This window comes from Talpa europaea (assembly GCF_964194135.1).
Source record: "Talpa europaea genome assembly, chromosome: 12".
Taxonomy (NCBI): domain Eukaryota; kingdom Metazoa; phylum Chordata; class Mammalia; order Eulipotyphla; family Talpidae; genus Talpa; species Talpa europaea.
In genome coordinates, this window is record NC_140079.1 from 96,890,185 (window position 1) to 96,912,263 (window position 22,079).

At 53.4% G+C, this 22,079-nt stretch overlaps 1 protein-coding gene across 1 annotated transcript in view; it reads right to left on the reverse strand.

The window, feature by feature from the left end:
* CIITA (class II major histocompatibility complex transactivator) overlaps nucleotides 1-21,300 on the reverse strand; it is a gene marked incomplete at both ends in the record, with an annotated part of 43,714 nt that extends 22,414 nt beyond the window's left edge. Inside the window, one exon of the mRNA XM_084248795.1 lies at nucleotides 21,018-21,300. Within this exon, the coding sequence (XP_084104921.1) occupies nucleotides 21,018-21,300 (283 nt within the window). The remainder of the gene's footprint in view (nucleotides 1-21,017) is intronic.
* Nucleotides 21,301-22,079: the final 779 nt, after the last annotated feature.

Here is a 22,079-nt window from a genome sequence, read left to right on the forward strand (position 1 = left end):
AAGCAGGCTTCCTATATATGCAGCTTTTTATAGTCAGAACTGACGTGAAGTCCCATCAGTGTGGCCCCAATGCCCCCACCCCACTCCTATATCAGGTTGCTAAGATTCCATGGTATGTTCCTTCCTAGACCTCCTGCAACAAGGCATGCTCGATCCTCACTTAATGTCCTCAAAAGGCTCTTGGAAATTGCAACTTTAAGTGAAAGGATATCTGATGAAATCAGTTTGACCAGAAACTAACTGATATGAAAGAGTGAAGTTCCTAGGGCATACTTCTGCCCACAGAAATATTGCAAACATCTGAGTAAAAGCCACAAACCCTCCTAACAGTCAACAATCATTGGTGTTCACTTTTCAACTCACTTATTTCAGTTCAGGGTGGAGGGGGCCTGGAGTCTGTTCTGGCAGCTCAAGATCCAGAACACCCTTCCATCACAGGGTGTCACACACACACACACACACACACACACACACACACGGAACATTGAGACACACCAATGAAGCTCACCTGCCTGTCCCTGGGTTGGGGGAGAAAACCAGAGTCCCAGGGTGGGGAGAACATGCACGTTCCACACAGTGGCCTCAGCCGGTAGAGATTTCTTTTTCTTATCATTATACAAGCACTTGCTGTTCTACAAACTGAGTAGTTTAAACCTGGAGAAGCTTATTCATTCACAGCTCTAGAGGCCAGGAGTCCAAGGTCAAGGTGTTGGCAGAGCCACAGTCCCTCTGAGGCTCGGAGGGAGAGAACTTCCTTGCCTCTCCCAGCTTCCGGAACTGATTTGGGACCTGGTGCCCGATCACCCCAGCCTCGGGCCCAGTGGTCACGTCGCCGCCTCTGCAGCTCCCTCTCAATACTTTCTCTTAAAAGGACACTGCATTTGGAGCTAAGGTCTACTGGATAATCCAGGATTATCTTATTTCAAGATATTTAACTTAATTACAGCTGCAAAGACTTTCCAAAAAAGGTCACGTTCACAGACTCCAAGGATTTGATGCGGACATATCGTTGGGAGGGGCTGCCATTCCACCCACTCTACGTGGGACACAGATACCTGCTGCAAGGAATCAGAGGGGGCTCCTCGGAGGAGGTGAGGGAAGAGCTGGCTTTGAGGGCTGGGGGTTTGAGAACTTTCTGAATGGTCCCTGCTGAATCAGAAGAAAATGGAGTTGAAACGGGGAGGGAGGCAGCCAAGGCCATGAGAAGCATTCCAGCTACTGCTTCTCCTTTCACTCACTATCAGCCCTCACTATTTATAGCTTCTCGACCTAGACCCCGGATATCACAGAGATTGAACTTTCCAGTCTTGGGTGGGGCCCTGGCTGGGTTTGCCTCTTATAGCCAGGCTGCGGGAACCTAAACATGAAGGGCAGCACATAAGTGTCACCAGCCGTGACTGGAGGAAGCAGAACTGAAAGATGGGGCCCCCACCCTCCTCTCTCAGTGGGTCCAGGCTGGGAAGTGAGGTGGAAGATTTGACAACGCCCCTCCAATATGCTGGCGAGAGAGGCTGCTCTGCAGCCCACGGCTGTCTGGAGACAAGAGGGGTCAGGAAAGACTTCCCCACTCCAATTTTTGCCTGGTACCTGCCTCCCCCTTTCATGCTAAGGTGTTTATGGAGAGCCCGCTTGGGGCCACCTTCTCCTCGCCCAGGCAGTGAGCCTTGGTAACAACAGCTCCAGACTGGCCCGGCCTGGGGCACATTACCCAAACTCACTTTTCTCAGTGGCCATCAGATCTGCCAGGGGCCTTCAAGTTCAACCTCTTTCTTTTTGCAGAGAAGAGGAAGGCCCTGAAGGAGAAACGCACCTCGCATGAGGTCCCCGGGCCTGCCAGTGGCTGAGCCCGAATCTGACACCCAGTCCAGACTTTCCTGCCAGCCAGCGTGTCACTATTCGAATAATCCCCCCTTGCATCAAGACCCAGGAACCGGGTCTCATCACAGACAGAGATGGCAGGGGTGCAGCGGAAGGGGCCTCAAGAAGTGTAGCCCCGTCTCACTGTTGACGTCTCAGCTTCAGATATCAGCGAAGGGAATCTAGCCCAGGAAGCCGCCTAATGAGAAACAAGACAACTTGCTGGAGCTTTGGAGTCAAACTCCTGACTCTGAAGCTACTCCTGCTACCAACTCCCCGCAACCTGCACAGGTTCATTAAAAAAGAAAGAAAGAAAGGAAGGATGGAAGGAAGGAAGGAAGGAAGAAAGAAAACTTGGAGTCTCAGTTTCTTTCTCTGTGAAATGGGGATAATAATTACAGTGCCGCATAAGGATCAGATGAGTTGATTCTCATAGGAAAGGGACGGAACAGCATCCACACGGACCTGGTGACCACGGTGTGGGGTGGCTGTCCTTATTATCACCGACTCCCCTCCTGCCCTGAGGGCTTGAGAGAGGGAGCCTGTTCCTCCATCTGTGCCTGGTCTCTGCATTATGAAGCTGAGCTTCCTGTTCCTTTTCCTGAGGGCCCCCCCCCACACCCCTGCAGATCCTACAGGAGTAGGAAAGCCCCTCGGCTGGCCCAAGTGCAGCCTGGAAGGTCCGAGACATAGCCCTCCCCCCGCCCAATTGCCACCACTGAGAAGGTGCCTGGGAGAAAAGTTGCCCAGGGACCAGAGGGCTGTGTTGTTGGCTCTGGCTGGACAAGAAGAAACCGACTCCCGGCTTCCTGCAAAGCCTGACCATACGTGCTTCCTCTTGTGTAGACCAGGATTTGCAGCTCACAGTGGATTCTGTGCCTCTGCCCTCCATCTGAGCCCCTGGTTGATGGGGGAGACTAAACACGTTGGTGAAATGACTTATCCCAGGTCACCTTGTGGGAGAGCTAGAATTTGAATCCTGGCTGGGAGCCCTTAGGCAAGTGACTTAACCTGTCTGAGTACCCATATCCCCACCACTGGGCTGGGATAGTGATGTTTACCTTGCAGGACCTTGGAAAGGCAGGAGGGCTTCCTGGCACCCCGAACTCTGAAGTCAAAGGGAGCCCATTGTATGTTGAGGAGCCTCAGAGCTGACTCCAAGCTGACAGTCTAGGCCCCCAGGCCAAAGCTCTCCCCAGGCCACTGCACTTCCCATTCTCGGTTCCCACAGCCTGTCCCCACTTCTCTAGATGCTCAGGAAGTGCTCCAAAGGCCCCTAGAGAGGACTCTTTCTCCTAGCTGCATTTGCAGAGGGAGTTGGGGGCAGAGGTAGTCCTGACCACCCCACTACAGGGGAGAGAAACCGCTTAGCCTCCCTTGCTCTGCGCAGGGCAGATGGTCAGGCCAAGAACTCGGGGAGGACAGGAGCTCCGACCAACCATCTAGCTCACCTACCTCCAGCCTCCAGTATGCCCCTGGCCTCGGAGTCTCTCTCCAGCCACAGGAATGCTGCGTTTCTCGAACTCACAGGCACCTCCAAGTGCCGAGCACCAAGTGACATGATGAACAGCCTCATCCCACTTGCACGTTAGTTGTTTACGGCCTCATTTCTCAGATGAAAAACAGCCTCAGAGAGAGAATTAGGGAGCTGGGATCTGAACCAGCAGCCTGGTCCCCCAGTCCCAGCTCCTACTAGCCACCCTGGCCCCCAAGTCACCCTCAGGAGGTGCCTTCACCCAGCTAAAGATGTGAGTGGCAAGATGATTTCTCCTTTTGTGGAGTTGTCTGGGGCAGAGCGGAGGAGTGGTCTGTCTTTTTGGTAAATGGTAGTATTTTTAGAAGATCCTCTTTGAACCCACCCTTCCCCCTGGGCCACAACCTTCCAGATCCAACTTGAGAAAAAGTTCCTAACCTTTTTGCTACCAAAAGTCCCTTTGGGGGTTTATTTTCATCCCCACTTCATGCTCTACTGCAGGTTTTGAAAGACTGTATGCACAAAATGCAATACAAATTCATCTTTCTCCCCTGAGGGAAGTCAAGTGCTACCAGGAGGTTCTAACTCAGACCTGAGCAAGTTGACTTTCAGTCTGTGTGGCTCTTCTGTGCCCCAACAAAATGTCCATCTCTACTGGGGAGATTCTTTCGTGTCTGGGGTTGGCTGAATGCTCTTTGTCTTATTTCAGTTGTCCCTGCGACTCTGGGGGACTGTGATTGTCACACCCACTTTCCACACGATGATAATGAGATTAGCTCAGTCATCAGTTGATTTCTTTCTTCCTAGAGAGGGGGTATATATTCTGAGGGTCAGAGGAGACATCCCCTTTTGCCCCCCCAAACCCTCCAGCACTGTGATAAAAGAGCCTGAGAAGGCACACTCCCCACTTGTTCATGTGAACTTCTCCCGGGGAGGAATGGACAGTCTTGTGTCCAGAGACAGGGGCTTGAGCTCCAGCCATGTCTTTGATCTTGGGGACGTTTCTTGACCCTCTGAGCGTTGGTTTCCCCAACTGAGTATGGAGTCCCATTCAGCTGAGGCCTTTTGGGATTCTGGATTCCTCACTGCCTGTCAATCTTCCCTCTCTCCATTTGTAACAGGGGGGTCCCCAGGAAAGGGGGAGGTTCCAGGTTTCCTGCCCCACCCAAGGGAGGGTGGAGATGAGCACAGAGAGAAGAAGCTGCAGAGGAGACTGAGGAAGGAAGGAAGCAGGATGGAGATCCAGAAGGAGACCTGGAGGAGGCGCATGGAGCCGAGAGACACATGAAGAAACTGCGCTTGCCTTTTGGTCATGGACTGGTTGGCACCCACAGATGTGGGTGAGACCCGTGGGGAGGTGACAATAGTGGGTTTTGTCTTGACTTTGATTTTGCTCTTTTCCTTCCAGACTTGTCTGGTTGTTTCTGACCCTTTTCTGTGGGTCCCCACTGGAAGATGCTTTAGACTTGGGGCAGGCTTTGGGGCCTTGCTCTGGGCCGATCCCATTTGGATGGAGTTTTACCCATGAAGGGACGAGTCACTTTGGGTGTTTGATTTAGAAACTAGATTCTTTGCCTTTCCTGTATTGTTTCCTAGTTGTATTAAAGTTCCTTCCCATTAAAGTCTCATGTTTTGTGTAGATGCAGTGGATGGCTGAACTTATTTAGAGCATGCAGGTTTGGGGGGTCTGGGGTGCCCCTCTCCCTGTCCTGTAATACACTCACCCAAGGTTCCCCTAACACCACCCAGCTCCCCAACCTCATGTCAAGCTGTTTCCCAAAGTCAGATGGTAGCAGGAAGTCTCAGGCTCAGGGAACTTAATCACCATGATCAGCCTCCAATCAGCATTTTTGTGGACTAATAGATCAACTTCCTCTTTTACTTCTGCACCCTATAAACCTCCAGATAAACTCTGACACTTTTTTTTCCCGCCAAATTTATAACAACTGATTTATTGAGCAACCCCAATGACAAAGTCACTGGGCTCTCTATCCAGAGTCCCCTCCCGAGCAGCTTGCAGTACAGACCCAGATGCTGTCTTAGAAGAGGGACAGTGTATACGAATAATAATACAGTGGTGAAGAGTGCACGCTCTGGATTCAAATCCTAGGTCCATGCTGTGTGACCTCACACAAGTTGCTCAGCCTCTCTGAGTTGTGGAATCTGCCTTTCATTAGGACAGTGTCCACCTCATTAGGTTGCTGTGACTTGCATAAAGTGACTTTTCCAGGGAGTACTACTAAGGCATAAGCTCTGAAGCAAACACAGTAAAGAGTCAACAGTATCACCTGTGAAATTTAGAAAGCTGGGGAATGGCAAGGTCAGCGGACTGTGTGGTGACCTGGAGGACAATCTTCCACCACTTCGAAAAACACAGGATGCGAGATTTACAACCCATCCAGCCCCTGGGCACGCTCATGCCACGGACATGCTACTGCACCCCATGGGGACCCCCAAAGATGCTCGATGCTGTGCTGTGAGCAATGACAGGGAATTGGAGGCCACCTGGGGTCCGTTGCTGGGGGTTCGGGGAGCAGTACAAGTGAACACTTCAATCCAGGGAGGAGGATATGCATTCATGAGCAGCAACAGCCAAATGCCCGCCGAGCAAGGCAGGTGGATCTGACCAACTTAGAACAAAGTCAACAAGTGAGAGGATATCCCAGTTCTAGTCATGTGGAGCAAAAAGCTGCATGAACAAGAAACACACATTTTACAAGAACATCTACAAATAAAAGAGCACACCTTCTTTGAGGCTTTCGAACCAGTGCCCAGAGAGGAAAGGGAAATGAATTGAGAGATGTGCACCAAGTGCCAGAGTGTGCTATAAAGTGAGGTGCAATTAACCAAGGTTGCAGGGCTCCTGAAGTTTAAAAGAAACAAACAAAACCAAAAATGGCAGATGCTTCATAGGGTGACTTCTTTCTGGGGCTCACCAACAGGGTCTGCTGTGAGCCTGGCACCATAACTGCTTAAAAAGGAACAAACCTGGGCCTGCCTGCTGGCGCAAGGGATTGGGCGCTGCACTATGAGGCAATCCACAGCCTCTGCAGCACGAGTTCAATCCCTGGCCAGCCAGGGAGAAACCCACATGATGAGGCAGACCTCTCCTGTCTTGCCCACTGCTCCCCTCAGCAGTGTATTTCAGGAGATCTGCCTGTTCTGTTCCCCACTCTGTCTCTGGTGAATCCCCTCACCCCCAGCATCTCTGGCCTGTACCCTAGCTTTTGTATGCATAAATAAATAAATTTGAAAAAAAAAAAAAAAAGGAACCTGTGGCCTTACCACCCTTGGCTGCCTGAGGATGGGCTGATCTGGGCCCAAGAGTCCCTGGTCCTGGGGCAGTTGAGGAGAAGAGGTAGGATGTGGAGGAGGCAGACAGGGAAGGCAGGTGCTTGCCATGAAGGAGGAAGTCTGCATTCCCACCACTGTTGTCTGCTAGCGTGGGTGGCCCAGGAAAATGAGCCAGAGAGGACCTGCAGAAACTGCTGTTCTTACTCAAGATTTTCAATTCCCAGAGGGGCTGTAGGTCACAGGGGAAACTGAGGGATGTGGCAATGCTGTGGGCTTGTAGGCTGGCAGACAGCTGGAGGTTCTGGTCTCTTTTCAAGGCAGGGAGATTGGAAAGTGTGTGTGTGTGTGTGTGTGTGATAAGTCCAGCAGATGAGGTCTGGAAATGTTGTGACTGGTTAAGTCAGACCATAGGCTCCTTGTCACACCACAGGGGGATTTCCTTGGAGTAGGGATTCTAAAAATGAGGGTTGAGTCAAACCATAGGCCAGGTATTTTGTTTCCCAAGCCAATATGAGTGTGTGTGGGGGTATTTAATTACCATCACATGTCTCCATATAGAGTGCACAACTGCCCAAATCCCCACTACTCCCTATTGCCTTCTACCCAGCTCCATTCACACAATTATGGTCCCTTAGACATTGGGTTTATAGCCCTTGTCTTGGGAGTCCTCCAAGTTCCCTTCAATATCTACCTATGGCAAAGACCCCAACTTGGGATGGGTGGGTGACTGGGGCAGGAAGAGGCTTGTCCTGCTCCACAGGAGGTGTCTTCCTTCAGAGGAGCTCAGAGGAAATGGGTCCTGAGCACCTAAACAGTCCAGGCTGCACAAACAGCAGGAGCAGGAAGCATGAGAGTTGTGGCATCTGGATTTGCTGGGAGTGTCTCCCTGGCTTGAGTGCCAGCCTAGACGGGAAGGGTAGAGGACATATGCTATTTGGTAATTGGGGCACAAAATTGCTTCCCCTTGGATCCAGCTTGCTGCTGGATGCAAGCAGCATCACACATCTCCATAGAGAGCATCCACCCCCCAGCTTCAGCACCCTCTAGAAAAGTCTGCTCTTGGAGCCTCGATTGGGGATAAATCCGAGGGTGGTCGCAGCTTCCCACTGAAGAGCAGGCCAAGACCTCTGGTGACTTTTACAGCCCCTTCCTCACTCCCACTCTGGTGCTTCTCCCTTTCAGGTACCCTCCCCACCTTTGACCTCCCCCTAGTAAGCCTCTCCAGGTGCAGATCTCAGTCTCCCAGTCTGCTGCCCGGGGTATGCCACCTGAGACAACTTGCTTTGTTTTCCCTCAAGTAGGCCTAGAAATCACACAAATCCTCCCCAAAACATCCTGCAAGGCCACCTGGGAGGCATTGGCAAACCACCTGTTTGCCAATTCTCTGGACTGCCTTGAGGAACCCACCTCCTTGCAACTGGGAAAACCAGCCTCAGCTTGGGCTTGTGGTGGTTATAAATCATGTTATTGAGCGGGAGGGACCTGGAGTCCCCAGGAGTCCCCTGAGGTCTCCTGAGGTCTCCTGACTGCAGTCAGGAGATGGGGCACCTTCATCCAGAACATGAGGTCACTCTCATAGCCCCTGCCCAGTGTGCCTGGCCTCCCCCCATCCAGGAGGCCTTCCCTCTGGAGGGCCCAGCATTCCTCGCTATGGTCATTGACCCACAGAAGAGTCCAACAGCTTTTCCTGGAAGAGAGCCCAAGCAGCCAGGTGCTAGAGTGGGGAGGGGAAGCGGATCTGGTGGCTGTTGTTGGCAAATCCAGGTCTCCAGCTCCAGTCCTGACCCCCAACTTGACCTTCCACTATACCTGAGCCAGCTCTGGGCCTTCTGCTCTGCGCTGGAGACCCCACAAGGAGCCATGGGCCAGCCCCGCCTGCCAGGGCCTCACTCCCAGTTTTGATCCAATAACCTGGCGTGGAGCCCAGGAATCCACATATTGACATGAGCACCCCACCCCCTGAAGGCCCCTGCCCTGAAACACACTATTGCTTGCCTTGTTGTGACACTGACAGCGACAACAGGGCCTACTTCCACAGCAGTCTGAGCCCCTCTCTTCAGGCAGACATCTTCCCTCACTCGCCTGGCTTTGCTTGAGCACCAGGAAGTCTATAATTCTGCTTCTCCCCAAGAGAAACTTCCAGACCTTCCATTTCTGCCACCCTCCACTTCTCATCAGCAGCAACCCCCAGAATCGGATCAGATAATTCCTCAGTTCTTATAGTTTTCCTTCCGGAGCTGCTCCTTGATCTAGAGCCTCCCAGACTCCCAGCTTGTAATGTTACAACAGCTACTCAGTCTTCCCACTAAACCGTCCCTAAGCATTGAAACTGCCTCCTTCACAACTTGCCTACCACCTACCTGTTCTACAATTTTCCCTGGTATTTTCCTTAAGTTGACTTTATAAAGAAGCCTGGATATATCGATCTCAAAGGAAAACATTCTAAAATTGAACACAGGGACTCAAACACAGACACACTAATGCTGACAGCAGCTCCGTTCATAATAGAGGAGAGATGAAAACAACCAGTGTCCACAGTCCATGAACAGCTCAACACATGCCAGCCAGGGGCTATTACTCAGCCATAAAGAGGAAGGAAGTTCTGGCACAGACCACAACTCCATGGACCTTGAAGGTGTTTTCCCAAGTAAAAGAAGCCAGACACAAAAGAACAAATATTTGTTGACCTGCTTATATGGCACAACAAAGTAGCCAGGTTCACACCGATGGAAAGAAGGTTGGAAGTTACCAGTGGCCATGGAAGGGAGAAAGAGGAGTTAATGATTAATGGGGACAGAGTTCAGTGGAGGATGAAAGAAAAGTTCTAGAGATCGACAGCAGTTTTCTATCACCACCTCAAGTGGAAAAGAAAAATCAGTATCACTTGTCACTGAAAATAAAACAATGTTGGGCCTCCCCTGGTGGTGCAGGCAGTTGAGCGCCGTGCTGTGAAGCTGTCTGCAGTCTCTGCAGGGCCAGTTCGATCCCGGTGGAGCAGCAAGGGTCCCACACGGCGCGGCAGACCTCTCCTGTCTCACCCGCTGCTCCCCTCAGCAGTGTATTTCGTCAGTCTGCCTGTTCTGTTTCCCTGCTTTGTCTCTGGTGAATCCTCTTACCCTCCCGAGCATCCGACCTGTTCCCTGGTTCTTGTATAAAATAAATAAATAAATCTTTAAAAGAAAATAAAACAGTGTTATCAAAATGCCAACTGCTCTTCCACTTGGTTAAAAAGAAGCAGGATTTAAGCTGTTAAAGATGCCCAGGCAGGGCCTCCCTGGTGGCGCAGATGGTTGAGCACGGCGCTGTGAAGCTGTCCATGGCCTCTGCAGTGCTGGTTCGATCCCCACTGGCCACGGAGATGCCCACATGGCACAGCAGACCTCTCCTGTCTCGCCTGCTGCTCCCCTCAGCAGTGTACTTCAGTCAGTCTGCCTGTTCTGCTCCCCACTCTGTCTCTGGTAAATCCTCTTACCCTCCTGCACATCTGGCCTGTATCCCAGATCTTGTATAAATAAATCTTAAAAAAAAAAAAGATGCCCAGGCAGGGGTTGACAGCAACTGAAACCACCCAGACCTGTGTCTGGACCAGCCATGGGCATGGATCAAAGTCTTTGGAAAGCTCCCTTCTGCCCTTGACTGCCTCTTGAACTTTACCAACAATTTCTCTAGAACTTTCACAGCTCCTCTTGGCCAGAGCATGCATCTGGTGGTTTTAATGCTCTGTGCATGACAGGCATCCAGAAAACACCTCAGAGATGTGCCTCGAGGAAGTCATTGGTCTTGGTGAAAATGAGTGGTCTGGAGGCCAAGTCCAGAGCTTCTCCTCCCTTGACTACTCCCCTGAGTGCCCAGGGCTGACCCTAGACCTGCCAGTAGGGTCCAAGAATAAATTTTCCTAATCAACTCTTCACCAGGTAGCAAGAGCTGAGGTCTCAGAACATGAAGCTGGGCCCCTGACGTCAGACTGACTTTACCGTGCCCACCAGTCTCCCTGTGTCAACCCAGAGCCTGCCCTGCCCCACCCCATCAGCACTGGACTGGGCTGTCAGGAGACCTGGGTTCAAATCCTTACTCTGCCAGCATCTGGGCTCTGTGGCCTTTGACACAATCTCCAGCGAAAGTCCTCTGAGGTGTTGTCACGTGGAGAGGATGAAGAGGTGGAGCCCCATGGGTGGCTTTAATGCAAATATGATCCCTCACCTCAGACAGGCATCCTGGGGGCTGGGCTGGAGGCCCACGCGGGGCGCAGCAACCCCCTGTCTGGGTTATCTCTGAGGACACTTGCCCACCCCTCCTGTGTCAGCCATCCTGAGGCTTCAAAGGCGGTGAAGTGCTCAGGTGGTGTCCATTCTCCCTTTGTGCCACCAGGCCCAAGGTCTAGAAGCACAGTTTCCTTGACCTTCTGATTGGCCACGAGTGTTTCTTTTCTGGGGGATGGGAACACAGAGGCAAGCACCTGCCTATTGGGAGCTCCTGGCTGACTGGAAGCCGGCCCCATGGGCTCCTGGGCTCCCAGGGTGGGCTTGGGGGCCTGTCACACGTGGGACTCAGGAGAACTGAAGGTTCCGAAGGCCACAGATGGGGCTAGGCATGTAGCTCCAGTTCTGGCGTCCCGGGACCCAGAGAGAGAACGTTCAGAACCCATTGATTTCTCTTCTTAGACGGTTTAACTAGCACCCCAATATCAAGTAGAGATGCCAAACATTGAAGACAGTCCAGGAAAGCTCCCTTGCTTCCCAAGATGACCAAAGGAGAATGAGATTCCTCCGGTCTGCTCCCTAAGGGGGCCACTCCCCAAAGGTGCCGCTCCCCATGGCCCCGGGACCCCTCCAGAACAGGGCGCCCAGGCCGCAGAGCCCAGAGGGGCTGTGATCCAAATGAAACTCGGAGAAAGGTCCCCTGGCCAGAGACCCCTCTGTTTCCACCGCCGCGCTCCCCTGCGTGCATTTCAAGATTCTAGCAGCCCCGGCCGCCTGCTGAGCAGCCGCCTCCTCTCTGGGGACTGTCCGCCTTCCGCTGACTTTCCCGCCTCGCAGCCCCGCTCCAGGCGCTCTGGTTCCCCCGGGGAGTCCTTCCAGGGATGCGGGAGGGAGGCTCGTGGGGGGTCTCAACTGCAAAGCCCCTTCCTCCTCCTCCCAGCCTACCTGTGTGACCTCCGGCCAGGCGCTGTCCGCGCCATCCCCAGCCCAACTGGAGGGGTTTCCAGTGGGGACCTTGGTCACCTACCCCTGTCCCCGAACTCCCGGTCTCCGGGCCGCTGCTGCCGGGCTTCTGCCTGCCGCCGGTTCTGGTGCTGCAGTGAACTCAGGCTGAGGAGTAGTTGCCTGGTCACCCCACCTCCGCCCCCACCCCGTGGCTGTCCTTTATTCGCTTTCACTTTCTCTGCTCTGCAGGGCAGGGGCCGAGCTGGGAGTAGAGCCGCACCCTCTACTCCCCCAGCCTGTGCCCACCACGTGCTTTCACTGAAGCGGCTCTGCCGCTGCACCCCGCCTCTGCTGCTGCACCCCGGGGCATATCCAGAGCGGTTCCACCAGTTCCTTGAGCTGGCCACACCGGCTGCTGGGGAGCAAGTCCTCTTGCCCAGGTGAACTGCAGGCACCTCTCAGCCCCCGACTCCAGTTCCCACCCCCACACTCCCTGGCCGCTTTCCTCCAGTCCTTCCTCCCAGGGCCCAGGCCCTGCTCCACCCACCTTGAGACCTGTCCCAGCCCTGACAGCCTTTCCTGGGGCTGAGGGGGTGGGTCAAGGTGACCTCCCTCGCCTGCTCAAAAGCTCCCCTCACAAGCCCTGCCTGCAGTCATTGCAGTTGGCCCATTTGAGATCAGTCTGTGGGGCTCACGGAAGCCACAGATTTCAGGGTTGTCTGAGGTGTGGGTCCCACCCCTGTCGACCACACAAAGGCAACAACAAAAATATTGGGCTCAAGTGATGATATTCAGTCCCAGCTACAAGCCGGGCACAGTGCTGGATGCTTTGATTCTCACCACTGCTCTGTCGTGGGGGTCCCGAGGAGCCCATTTTACAGGCCAGGAAAACCAGGGAGAAGGCGGTTGACAAACTCAGCCCCCGGCCAACAGTGTTGCTGAGACTCAAACCTGCCTTCAGGGCTGGGGCCGGATGTCTGTGCTATGTTGTCTTTTACCAACTTCCCCCTGTCCCCCACTTCTCAAAAAACACAGTTGGAAACTGGGGAGGCAGGGCAGCACCTGCCCAGGTGACTGCCTATTGCCAGCAACGGTGGGATGGGGGCTCAATAGACACACCCCAGCATGGTTTCCCTGTTTCCCTGGGGATGGAGTAGGATCCGGCAGGGATCCTGTCCTCAGAGGGCACCCCCTCAGTGTTTACCTGGCAGAGAGACTACCCGGTGATGGACCCAGCCAAGCCATCAGTGTGACACACACACCCCCCCCCCCCCAAGACCGCCTCCTAGAGCCCTTCAGCCCAGATAAAGCCTCTCACATTCCAGGCTCCTGGGCTGACCTGACTGCCCTTCAAGGGACTAACCAACCACCTCACTTCTTCCAACAGCCCAACAGGACAAGGGCCTCCCTCTCTGCCCCCAACCCCACTCACTTCGGAGCAATCTCTGAGTGTATTTGGGATGGCAGGAACAGCTAAGACCTCACCCTGAGTGAAGACGCATTCTCAGCCCCAATTTCTGACTTCTCCCCCACCTTGCCTTTTTACCTTGGGGCTCTGGCAGGTAGGACCCCGCTGGGCGTGGAGCCAGGCAGCGCATGGTGTGGGAAAGGCAGGGAGACAGCAGTTCCAGGAGTCTAGCCGCCCCTTCTGGGGCTCAATCTGCGCAGCTAAGCCGGTGGATGCCCAGCTCAGGAGTAGGCAGACTTAGCACTGGTCTCTACATCCTTAGAAGCCCGCCAAGACGGTAAGCAGCCCTCAAGGGACCATCAGAAAACTTTCCCCCTCCAAGTGGCTTACAGCTACGAATTTCTTGTGTTTAGACAAACTCTAATTTGCCCACACTCCCTTAAGCTCGTCCCCCTAAATCTCCTCCCCTATCTCTTGTTAATTTCTGTTCCTTGTTGATTGAATGGGATGACCGCAAAGGTTGTGAACTGACACACTGACATGCTGAAATGACGCGCCCTCCACAGACATACACATGCCAACTGCCGGTACTAACTGCCGCCCTCTGCAGAATGGGGCTGCAAGCCCCACAAATGTCTCAAGACCTGTTGAGCACTCCTGCTGGGCCTGTGCTCCTGTCTCCTGCCTTCCCTGGGGATCAGGAGTGATCCACCCATCACTTTTATCCTAAGGCTTTAGACTGAAGCATAAATTATATATAAAAGGGTGGCATCCCCAGTAGGGTATGTTTATAGTCTGGTTTGGTGCTAAGCAACATTGACTGACACAGGTACATAGGAAATAGCTTTTCAAATCTCTGCCCAGACTCCTGATGCAACTAGGGAGAAAGTCTCCATTTGGGGATAATCTGTCTTCCAAGGCATGATTCCCCCATATTTTGCAAAGAGCAGACCCTGCCTCTGCACGTACGGTAGACATCAATATCTGATTAGAACCCAGAAATATGGCCTTGCCTTCCGGTTCAACTGCGGCTGACCTGGTGGTATTCTTTTTTCACTGATGGTAGATGTAACTAGTCCTTGCAAAATGAAGTGAATGAAATGAAAAAATAGGAGTGGTTGGGGGAAAAAAAGCGCTGTTCAGTAAATATAAATGTATAGCTGGTGTACAGAAACCGTGAGGTGGTAGTGGAATGAATAAAGTGTGGGAGATAATGATTAAGCACTGGCATTCCCCCCACCACACACACACACACACACAGCACTGTCATTTTTTACTGAGGAGCACAGGACTGAGAGTCTGAGGGACCTGCTCCAGCAGGCATTGTGACTGCACACCCCTCACTTCCTGCGTATGGGCCTCATACTTCATTCATGTATGAAATGATTATAACAATGCCTATTTTTATATGACGATTATTTTAAAACAGTCACTATTTTCAGAAGTCCCCAGAGGGGGGAGGCCCCCAGGGGGAGCCCCTTCCTGTCCTCAGCAGCCCCCCATCTGAAAATCCCCATTTGGGGCTAATCTTTCAAAGGAGGCCGGGCTGAGCTTAGGATGAGAGTTTACCTGGGGGCTCACCTGCTTGGGTGCCAGCCTATCTCACCTGGATGACAGCAGCAGCCTGCCTCCTGTCTCCCCACATGCTCCCTGATTTCCTCCAGACCAGTGCTCCCAAGAACCCACTGTGGTCACGCCTGCACAAAAGGTTTCTGAGTCTTTGGTGCCGGTACCAGTCTGTATATCTGCTTGATGGCAGATTGCACAGGAAGGACCTGGGGGACAGAGGCCCAGAAGCATCATAGTGGTGCCCAGCCAGGAGCTGATGGGGGGAGGGGTCTGAATTTCAGCAGGGGCAGGAGCAAAGGAGAGGGGAGGAGTGGGGGACTGGCTGATGCAGAAACAGAAAGACAAGCTGAGTGGTGGGGGCTGGGAGCTGGAGGGGCGGAGGGGTTAAGCAGACCCTGGCATGTCTGCCTACTAAAGCATTCTGCATTCCTGCTGAGAACTCTGGGGGAGTCCTCTTCAAAGCTCCCCACAGAGTGGCCAGAGAGGAGGTCTGCCCCTCCCATCGGAAGGGCCCTCTCAGCACTGTTTAGCCACTCTTGTCTGGAGCAGCTGCATTTTTCATCTCAAGTCCAAATCTAGCCTGGCAAAGAGCAGCAGACACCTCAGTCAAGCCCCTACCCTGGCATCTCCTGCCATGGAGAGGAGGTGTGGAGGTGGGGTAAACTTCAAAGAAAGAAGAACATTCTGGAAAGCTTGTCAGCCATTGTTCTAATCTCCCCAGACAGATGTTGCCCCATCCCTGCGTGTCTTGGGTTTAGCTGGGAATCCCTCCCTTTAGCGCAGGGCTCTGCTTTCTCCCCCTCCTCTTAGCCACCCTTCCAGGCCCAAGTTCCCACCTTCCTCACCCTTCCAGCTAACACTAGCCTGTTGTTTGTTTATCTTAGAAGAACATGTTGCCAGATATTCAGCAGCTCGGACAGACCTCCCCATTTCACAGGTACTGCCCTCGAGGTCACTGGTGTCCGGGACCTGTGGGTGATTTCCTTATTTCGAAGACAGAAGACTCCAAGACTGAAGGGATGACTAGAGTTTGCATGTGGATGGTCAAGACCAACTCCAAATGGGTAAAGAGTTCTCCCTGAGCACCTCGCCAGAGCCTTTTCTTACGCTTTTTGTGACCATCACTCCGAACAGGTGCTTAATAGATAATTACCCTGGAAGGAAGGACGGAATGAGGAAGGAAGGAAACGAAGTTTGTACAAAGAGAGGCAGGTAAATTAGAATAGAATAAAAGGAAGGTGTCCAAATTAGGCAAGTAGGTTTATGAGCTCATCGGCCTAGGGTGGGTAAGTGGATTTGTTAGGGGGAAAGGCTGTCCTAAAGCTAATTCCATACAGGCTTTGTGGACTCCACCCCCACCCCAGGCCAATGCCAAAGACACTGGGAACTCCAAATCCCATCACCACCCAAGGGAAGGTGGCTGGGACCTGAGGGTGGGGTTAAGCAGCCAGGCTGGTATAAAAGGCAGACACATGGGCTTTGGGGGGGTTCCCTTTTTGGCTCTCCGCCAGCGCGAAGCTCTCGCCAGCTCTCGGAGTGCCTTTGGGTTTCCAGGTCGGCGGATCGGGTAGGAGGCATTAAAGACTTTATTTCCCTATTTTCTCCCTGAGTTGTACATTTTCCTTATTTCCTTTTCCCTTGTAAATAAACCTTTTATGAACCTTTTGTGTGTGCCTGTAGTGGAGTATTCATAAGTCCCTTGTAAGCGTGGGTGAGGACCCACAGCCAGGAACCCATTCAATATCGGGGCTGCCCTGTAACAGATTAGCTGGGAGAGAGGCAGGGAAATGTGTGGCTGCACCAATATGCAGGGGAGTAGATAAGTACAAGACTGACAAGCTGATACATAGATAGATGAGCGTGGATGAGCCCACAGGTAGGCCTGGGTGGGTGGGTGGGGAGAATAGCTAAGTTGAGCGCAGGCAGGTAGGCGACCTGGAGGGTGGCTGGAGGGTTGAGACGGGGAGTAAGGACACGGGCAAGTAGCTCAAGTGACAACGGAGAACAGAAACCGTCCCCGGTTGGGTCAGGCACCGCAGCAGGATGCGAGCCAAGTCTGGAACAAGCCGCTGGCCAGCCCGGGAAATCCCATGGGGAAGTGCCAACTTCCGGGTGCAGGTGCTTCTCGCCCTCCTGCTCCTGGGGTGAAGGTGAAGTGGGACAGGGAAGCTGCCCCAGCGGGAAAGGCAATGTCAGCCTGCTCAGCACACCCCCTTTCGGGAACCCAGGCGACAGCAGAAACAGCTTCTTGGGAAAGCAAAGGCGGGTGGGGGCCCCTGATCTCATCCTAAGGGCCCAATGGGGAAGGAAGCTGGTGGAAGAGAGCTGCGTGGCCTGTGGTGAGTCTCTGCTGTTTCAGTGAATCAGGCGACATCCCAGAAGGAGATTTGTTCTCTGGTTCCTAGAATTGTCCCTGGGAAAAAAAACACCATCTTTTTTTGAAGGCCCTGAGCAGAGATTAACAAAGCAAGTCTGAGGAAAACACAAAATAGGAACCCGTGGAGGGGTGTCTGCAGCCTCTGAGCCAACTGGGGCTGCCTCCCCGGCCCCTCCTGTTCACCTCGGGTCTGTGGCTGCCTCAAACACCCCCCTTCAGGCGGACGGGCCCAAAGAAGCTTTCCTCCTGCCTGGAATACGTGTGCCTTCCACTGGATGATGTCCTGAATCCCAGAACAGCCACGCGGGGGTGTCTCCATGTTACAGACCCACAGTTGAGGCCCACAGCTCCCAGGAAGTGCTCACAGTCACCCCTGTGGAATCCAGGCCACAGTCGGCACTCAGGCCGTCTGAGGGCACAGGCCACATGCCGAGTGGAGAGGGAGGCACATGACTCATCTCTTAACTGTGCACAGACCCTCACCGCTTGCCAGGTGCCTACACAGGACCCGGTTCCGGTGAGTCTGGGGCATGAGTGCTTGCTCAGCACCTCAACCTCCTGGTTTATTGTCACCTGTCCAGTTCCTCTTGCTGTTGCCCCTCAGAGCTGTCCACCGGATACCAAGCACTGCCCAGGAGGGTTTCCCTGCTGTCATCTCCTTCACGCCTCACCACAGCCTCAGGGGGGTTATAGCATCACTCCCATTGTAGGGCTGAAGAAACTGAGGTTCCAAGAGGTCCAGTCATGTGGCTGGTAAGTACAGAGCAGGCCCCAGATCCAGAACCAGACAGCTGTGCCTGATCCTTTTTTTTTTCGCCACCACCACAGCTCTCGGCCAAAGATTGCCTGAGGGTTTGCTTTGATTCCCAGAGAGGCTCCGAGTTCCTGCAGGACAAGGAGGACAACAGCCCCCTATGCTCCGCTGGGGCTGCGCGCACAAGTGCTGCTCTCACACTCTGGGCACAGCCCAGGAGAGGGCCTTCTGCACAGTTGCAATCCAAGCACTGCAATGACTGCAGGCCCTTCTGAGTCATCAGGCCAGCTACCGTTGCGGGCAGCCCAGCCTGCCTTTGGGAGATTTATGATATCCCTTTCAGCGGTTAGAAAAACAGCCAAGCAGAATATGTAGCAGCAGATCTAGACTTGTGAGGCCCAATAGCCCCCGTCCCCAGGCCAGGAGCCGAGGCAAATCACTCAATCTCTCTGTGACTCAACTTACTCATCTGTAAAGCGAGACTAGGGGTAGCAGATCAATCACCCACCCAACACCTATCCACCCATCCATCCGTGCACCAACCCATCCATCCATTCAACATTCAACAAATACACATGGCAACCTACTCTGCGCCAGGCACTGTGCTGGGCATTTGGGATGCATCTGTGATCAGAGCACAGACTCCCTGTCCACATGGGTGTTTTCCAGTGGGGAGTCAGACAATAAACAACAAACACAAACGTGAGAGAGAGAGAAGGTGAAGATGTCATTCTAGCGAGGGGCTCAGATCTTCGCCCTCCCCTGCTGTGGTGTTGCATGGATGGTCAGGGTAGGCCTGAGAAGAAGGAAACATTTCCTGCCACCCGCTGCTCCCCTCAGCAGTGTACTTCGGTCCTTCTGCCTGTTCTGCTCCCCGCTCTGGCTCTGGTGAATTCTCTCACCCTCCCGCGCTTCTTACTGTACCCAGTGCTTGTATGTATAAATAAATAAATCTTTAAAAAAAAAAAAAAAAAAGGAAACATTTGAGGAGAGCTGAAGGACACGAGCCGGTTGGCCAAGGTGATCTCCTGAAATGCGTGTTCCAGGGTGTGCGGCGAACGGCATGGATCTGTCCAGGACCTCTGGGTCCTGTGGGGGGAGAGCACGGCCAGGCCCAGGCCAGGAATGGGAGGTGCTGGCATGGCTGGAGGAGGCGAGCAAGGCAGAAGAAGCGGGAGGCGAGCGCAGAGGACCTTGGGGTTTAGAGCAGAAGGGGGTGGCGATCACTCCAGGGCTGTGGAGAGAGTTACAAAACACGGCACACAATTCTTTCCTCTTTTGAAGCCCTTTCGAGGGGAAAACCAGCACCTTTCTTGATGAACCCCACAATCCTTCTCCCCAGGCTCCTCCCGCTGTGTGCGCCGCCGCAGCCTGCCGGCCCCTAGTCCAAGATCAAGCCTGGAGCGGGCCTGGGTGGCAGGAGAGAGCCGAGAAGTTGCCGAAGCCATTTGTCATTTTCCGTCTCCCAGCCCCCCCAGAGACCACAGCACCCCGAGGCCAGTTCCCTTTCTAGAGTCACGTGGGTCACAAATAAAAATATTACATCCCCTGGGAGGAAACAGAGTCAAATAACAGGAACCAGCACTGGCAGAGAGGAGGAGGGGGCGGAGAGGTGTCAGAGGCCCGTGGAGGAGCCTGCAGTTGGGGTGGGGGGCAAGGAGGGCGGACGCCAGGCTGGCATCTGCACCCCACGGAGACCACAGGGCTGTTTGTCCCCACTCCACTGAGAAGCCAGCGAGATAGATGGTGCAGGTAGTGAAGGGGCCTCTTTCCCTGGTGAAGATGTGGCCAAAGTACTTCCCGCTGAGAAATCCACCACCAGGAGTGCCGGCCCCTCAAGTCAGGTGTCTCCCTTTTAAATCCAGCCCCGACGCCTCCCACCTGGGCGCTGGGGCTGCCTCGCCTGCTCTAAGTGTGTAAGGATGGAGACCTTCCCAGGGTTTAGGGTGGGTCTGAGAGCATCCCAAGGGGCTGCTTCGCCTGCTCTAAGTGTGTAAGGATGGGGACCCTCCCAGGGTTTAGGGTGGGTCTGACAGCGCCCCAAGAAAGAGCCAGAACGCACTCAGACTGGTCTGGAATGCTGTAAATACTCAATCAGTGTGAATCAGTGTTAATATCTCAAGTTTCCGACTTCAAAACCACAAAGGGGCAAACGATTAAATCAGAAAAGTACAGGTTTTCATGAAGAAGGAGCCGGAACGAACCTGTGTCTTTCACAAGAATGCTATTTTTGCTTCTAAGTGAAAACTTCATTGTAACTAGGAAGGGAGACCTGATGTGTCTGCAGAGACAAGGGTGGGAGTGAGAGCAGACAATCACGTAGGCTTTTTGGTTTTTCTCATTGAAGAAGCATCAAGTGTCATTAATACTCTGTAAAAACAAAATACTCTTCCGCCTCTCTCTCTCTCTGACCTAGTTTCCTTTTCTCTGCCTCTTTATTTTGTCTCTTCCTTTCTCTCTTTCTCTGTCTGTCCTGTGATGTTTGTGCGTGCCCCGATACACATGCACACACACACATCCTGCACATGAACACACATGACATCCTCTGTTCTCCAGCTCTCGCCTCTTTCTCTCAGCAGCATCCCCTTTCTCTTTGAACCACACTGATTGTGCCTACAGTGTTTTCCCCATGGACCATGAACCCCTTGCAGGCAGGAGCTGCTCCCTTTCAAATCCAGCCCTGACGCCTCCCACCTGGGCGCTGGGGCTGCCTCACCTGCTCTAAGTGTGTAAAGATGGAGACCTTCCCAGGGTTTAGGGTGGGTCTGAGAGTGCCCCAAGGGGCTGCCTCGCCTGCTCTAAGTGTGTAAGGATGAAGACCTTCCCAGGGTACAGTGCCCAGTACGGAACCTGACATATAATAAATGCAGCTTAGAGTATAACCAAGGAGGTGTTGGGCTCTACTACAGTTCCGTAAGAGTGGGAGATGTAACGTGTGCCTCCAGTGTGCCCAGCGCCACAGCCCGAGTTCTCCAAGCACTTGCTGCTCCTTCCAGCTCAACCAGAGGCCCTATATCCTGTGCCTCCCTATGTTGGGACAGGATGATTGCATTGACTTCCCTTTCAGAGAGGAGGGAAAATCCTGGTGCTGCCTGCAGACAACTTTCATGACCCATAGAGCAAAGGGGTTGCCAACTTACCATTGTGGTCGCCGCAGTCCAGGTCCATCTCAAACTCTGGGGCCTGCAGCTCACTCCAGGGCCAGCCCAAAAAGGCCAAATCTGGGTCTCCTTTCTCCAGCAGGGTCAAGGAGATCTTCCTGGCCAGAGCCTCCCCATCCGGCTCTTGAAGCAGGGTGCAGTGGTACTCCTTGGACAGGAGCTGCTCCGCCAGCAGGTGGTCCAGGAAGGCCTGCACCTGGCTCGGCTGATGGCTGGACAGCAGCATCTGGACCCGAGTCAGGATGCTCTGGAAGTGGTTCATGGCAGTGCTCAGAGATGGGGCAGCTGCCTGGTCAGTCAGAGTCTGGGATCTTTGCTCACCCGTCCTGCGGCATCCAAAACATGAAGTGAAAAACAGGAGGGAACCTTGCAGTTTATTGTTGCTTATTCCTGCTTCAGATTTCCTCATTTGTGTGGGAGGCTGGATGGAAATGACTTCTTGTCTGATTCACACTCATGGATATTCTCTGGTATCTCCACCACCCTTGCAGGTGCCAGACAAGCCAGCCTTGTGGATTCCATTAGATCCAATCCAGTGTTTATTGAGAGTAAAGGAAACTACCCCTGTGGAGGAACTGTAAGGTGGCTGTGATGTGTTTCACTACAGCAGGAAGGCATTGCAGCCTAGAGGTGGAGCAGTTAGGTTTGGAGTTCACCTGCTCAGGTCAAATCTCAGACCTAACACTTGCTAATTATGTGCCTTTGAGCAAGTTACTTAGCCTCTTCTAATCTCCCTTCCTTCATCTAAAACATAGAGTGAGAGGGCCTCCCCCGTGGTGCAGCGGTTGAGCACTGGGTTGCGAAGCTGCCCGCAGCCTCTGCGGCACCGGTTCGATCCCCGGCTCGACCACCGGAGGAGGGTCCCACGTGGCGCACAGACCTCTCCTGCCGTCCGCTGCTCCCCTCAGCAGTGTGCTTCGGTTCTTCTGCCTGCTCTGCTCCCCACCCTGGCTCTGGTGAATTCTCTCACCCTCCCGCGCTTCTGACTGTACCCAGTGCTTGTATAAACAACAAACAAATAAACAAATAAATAAAACATGC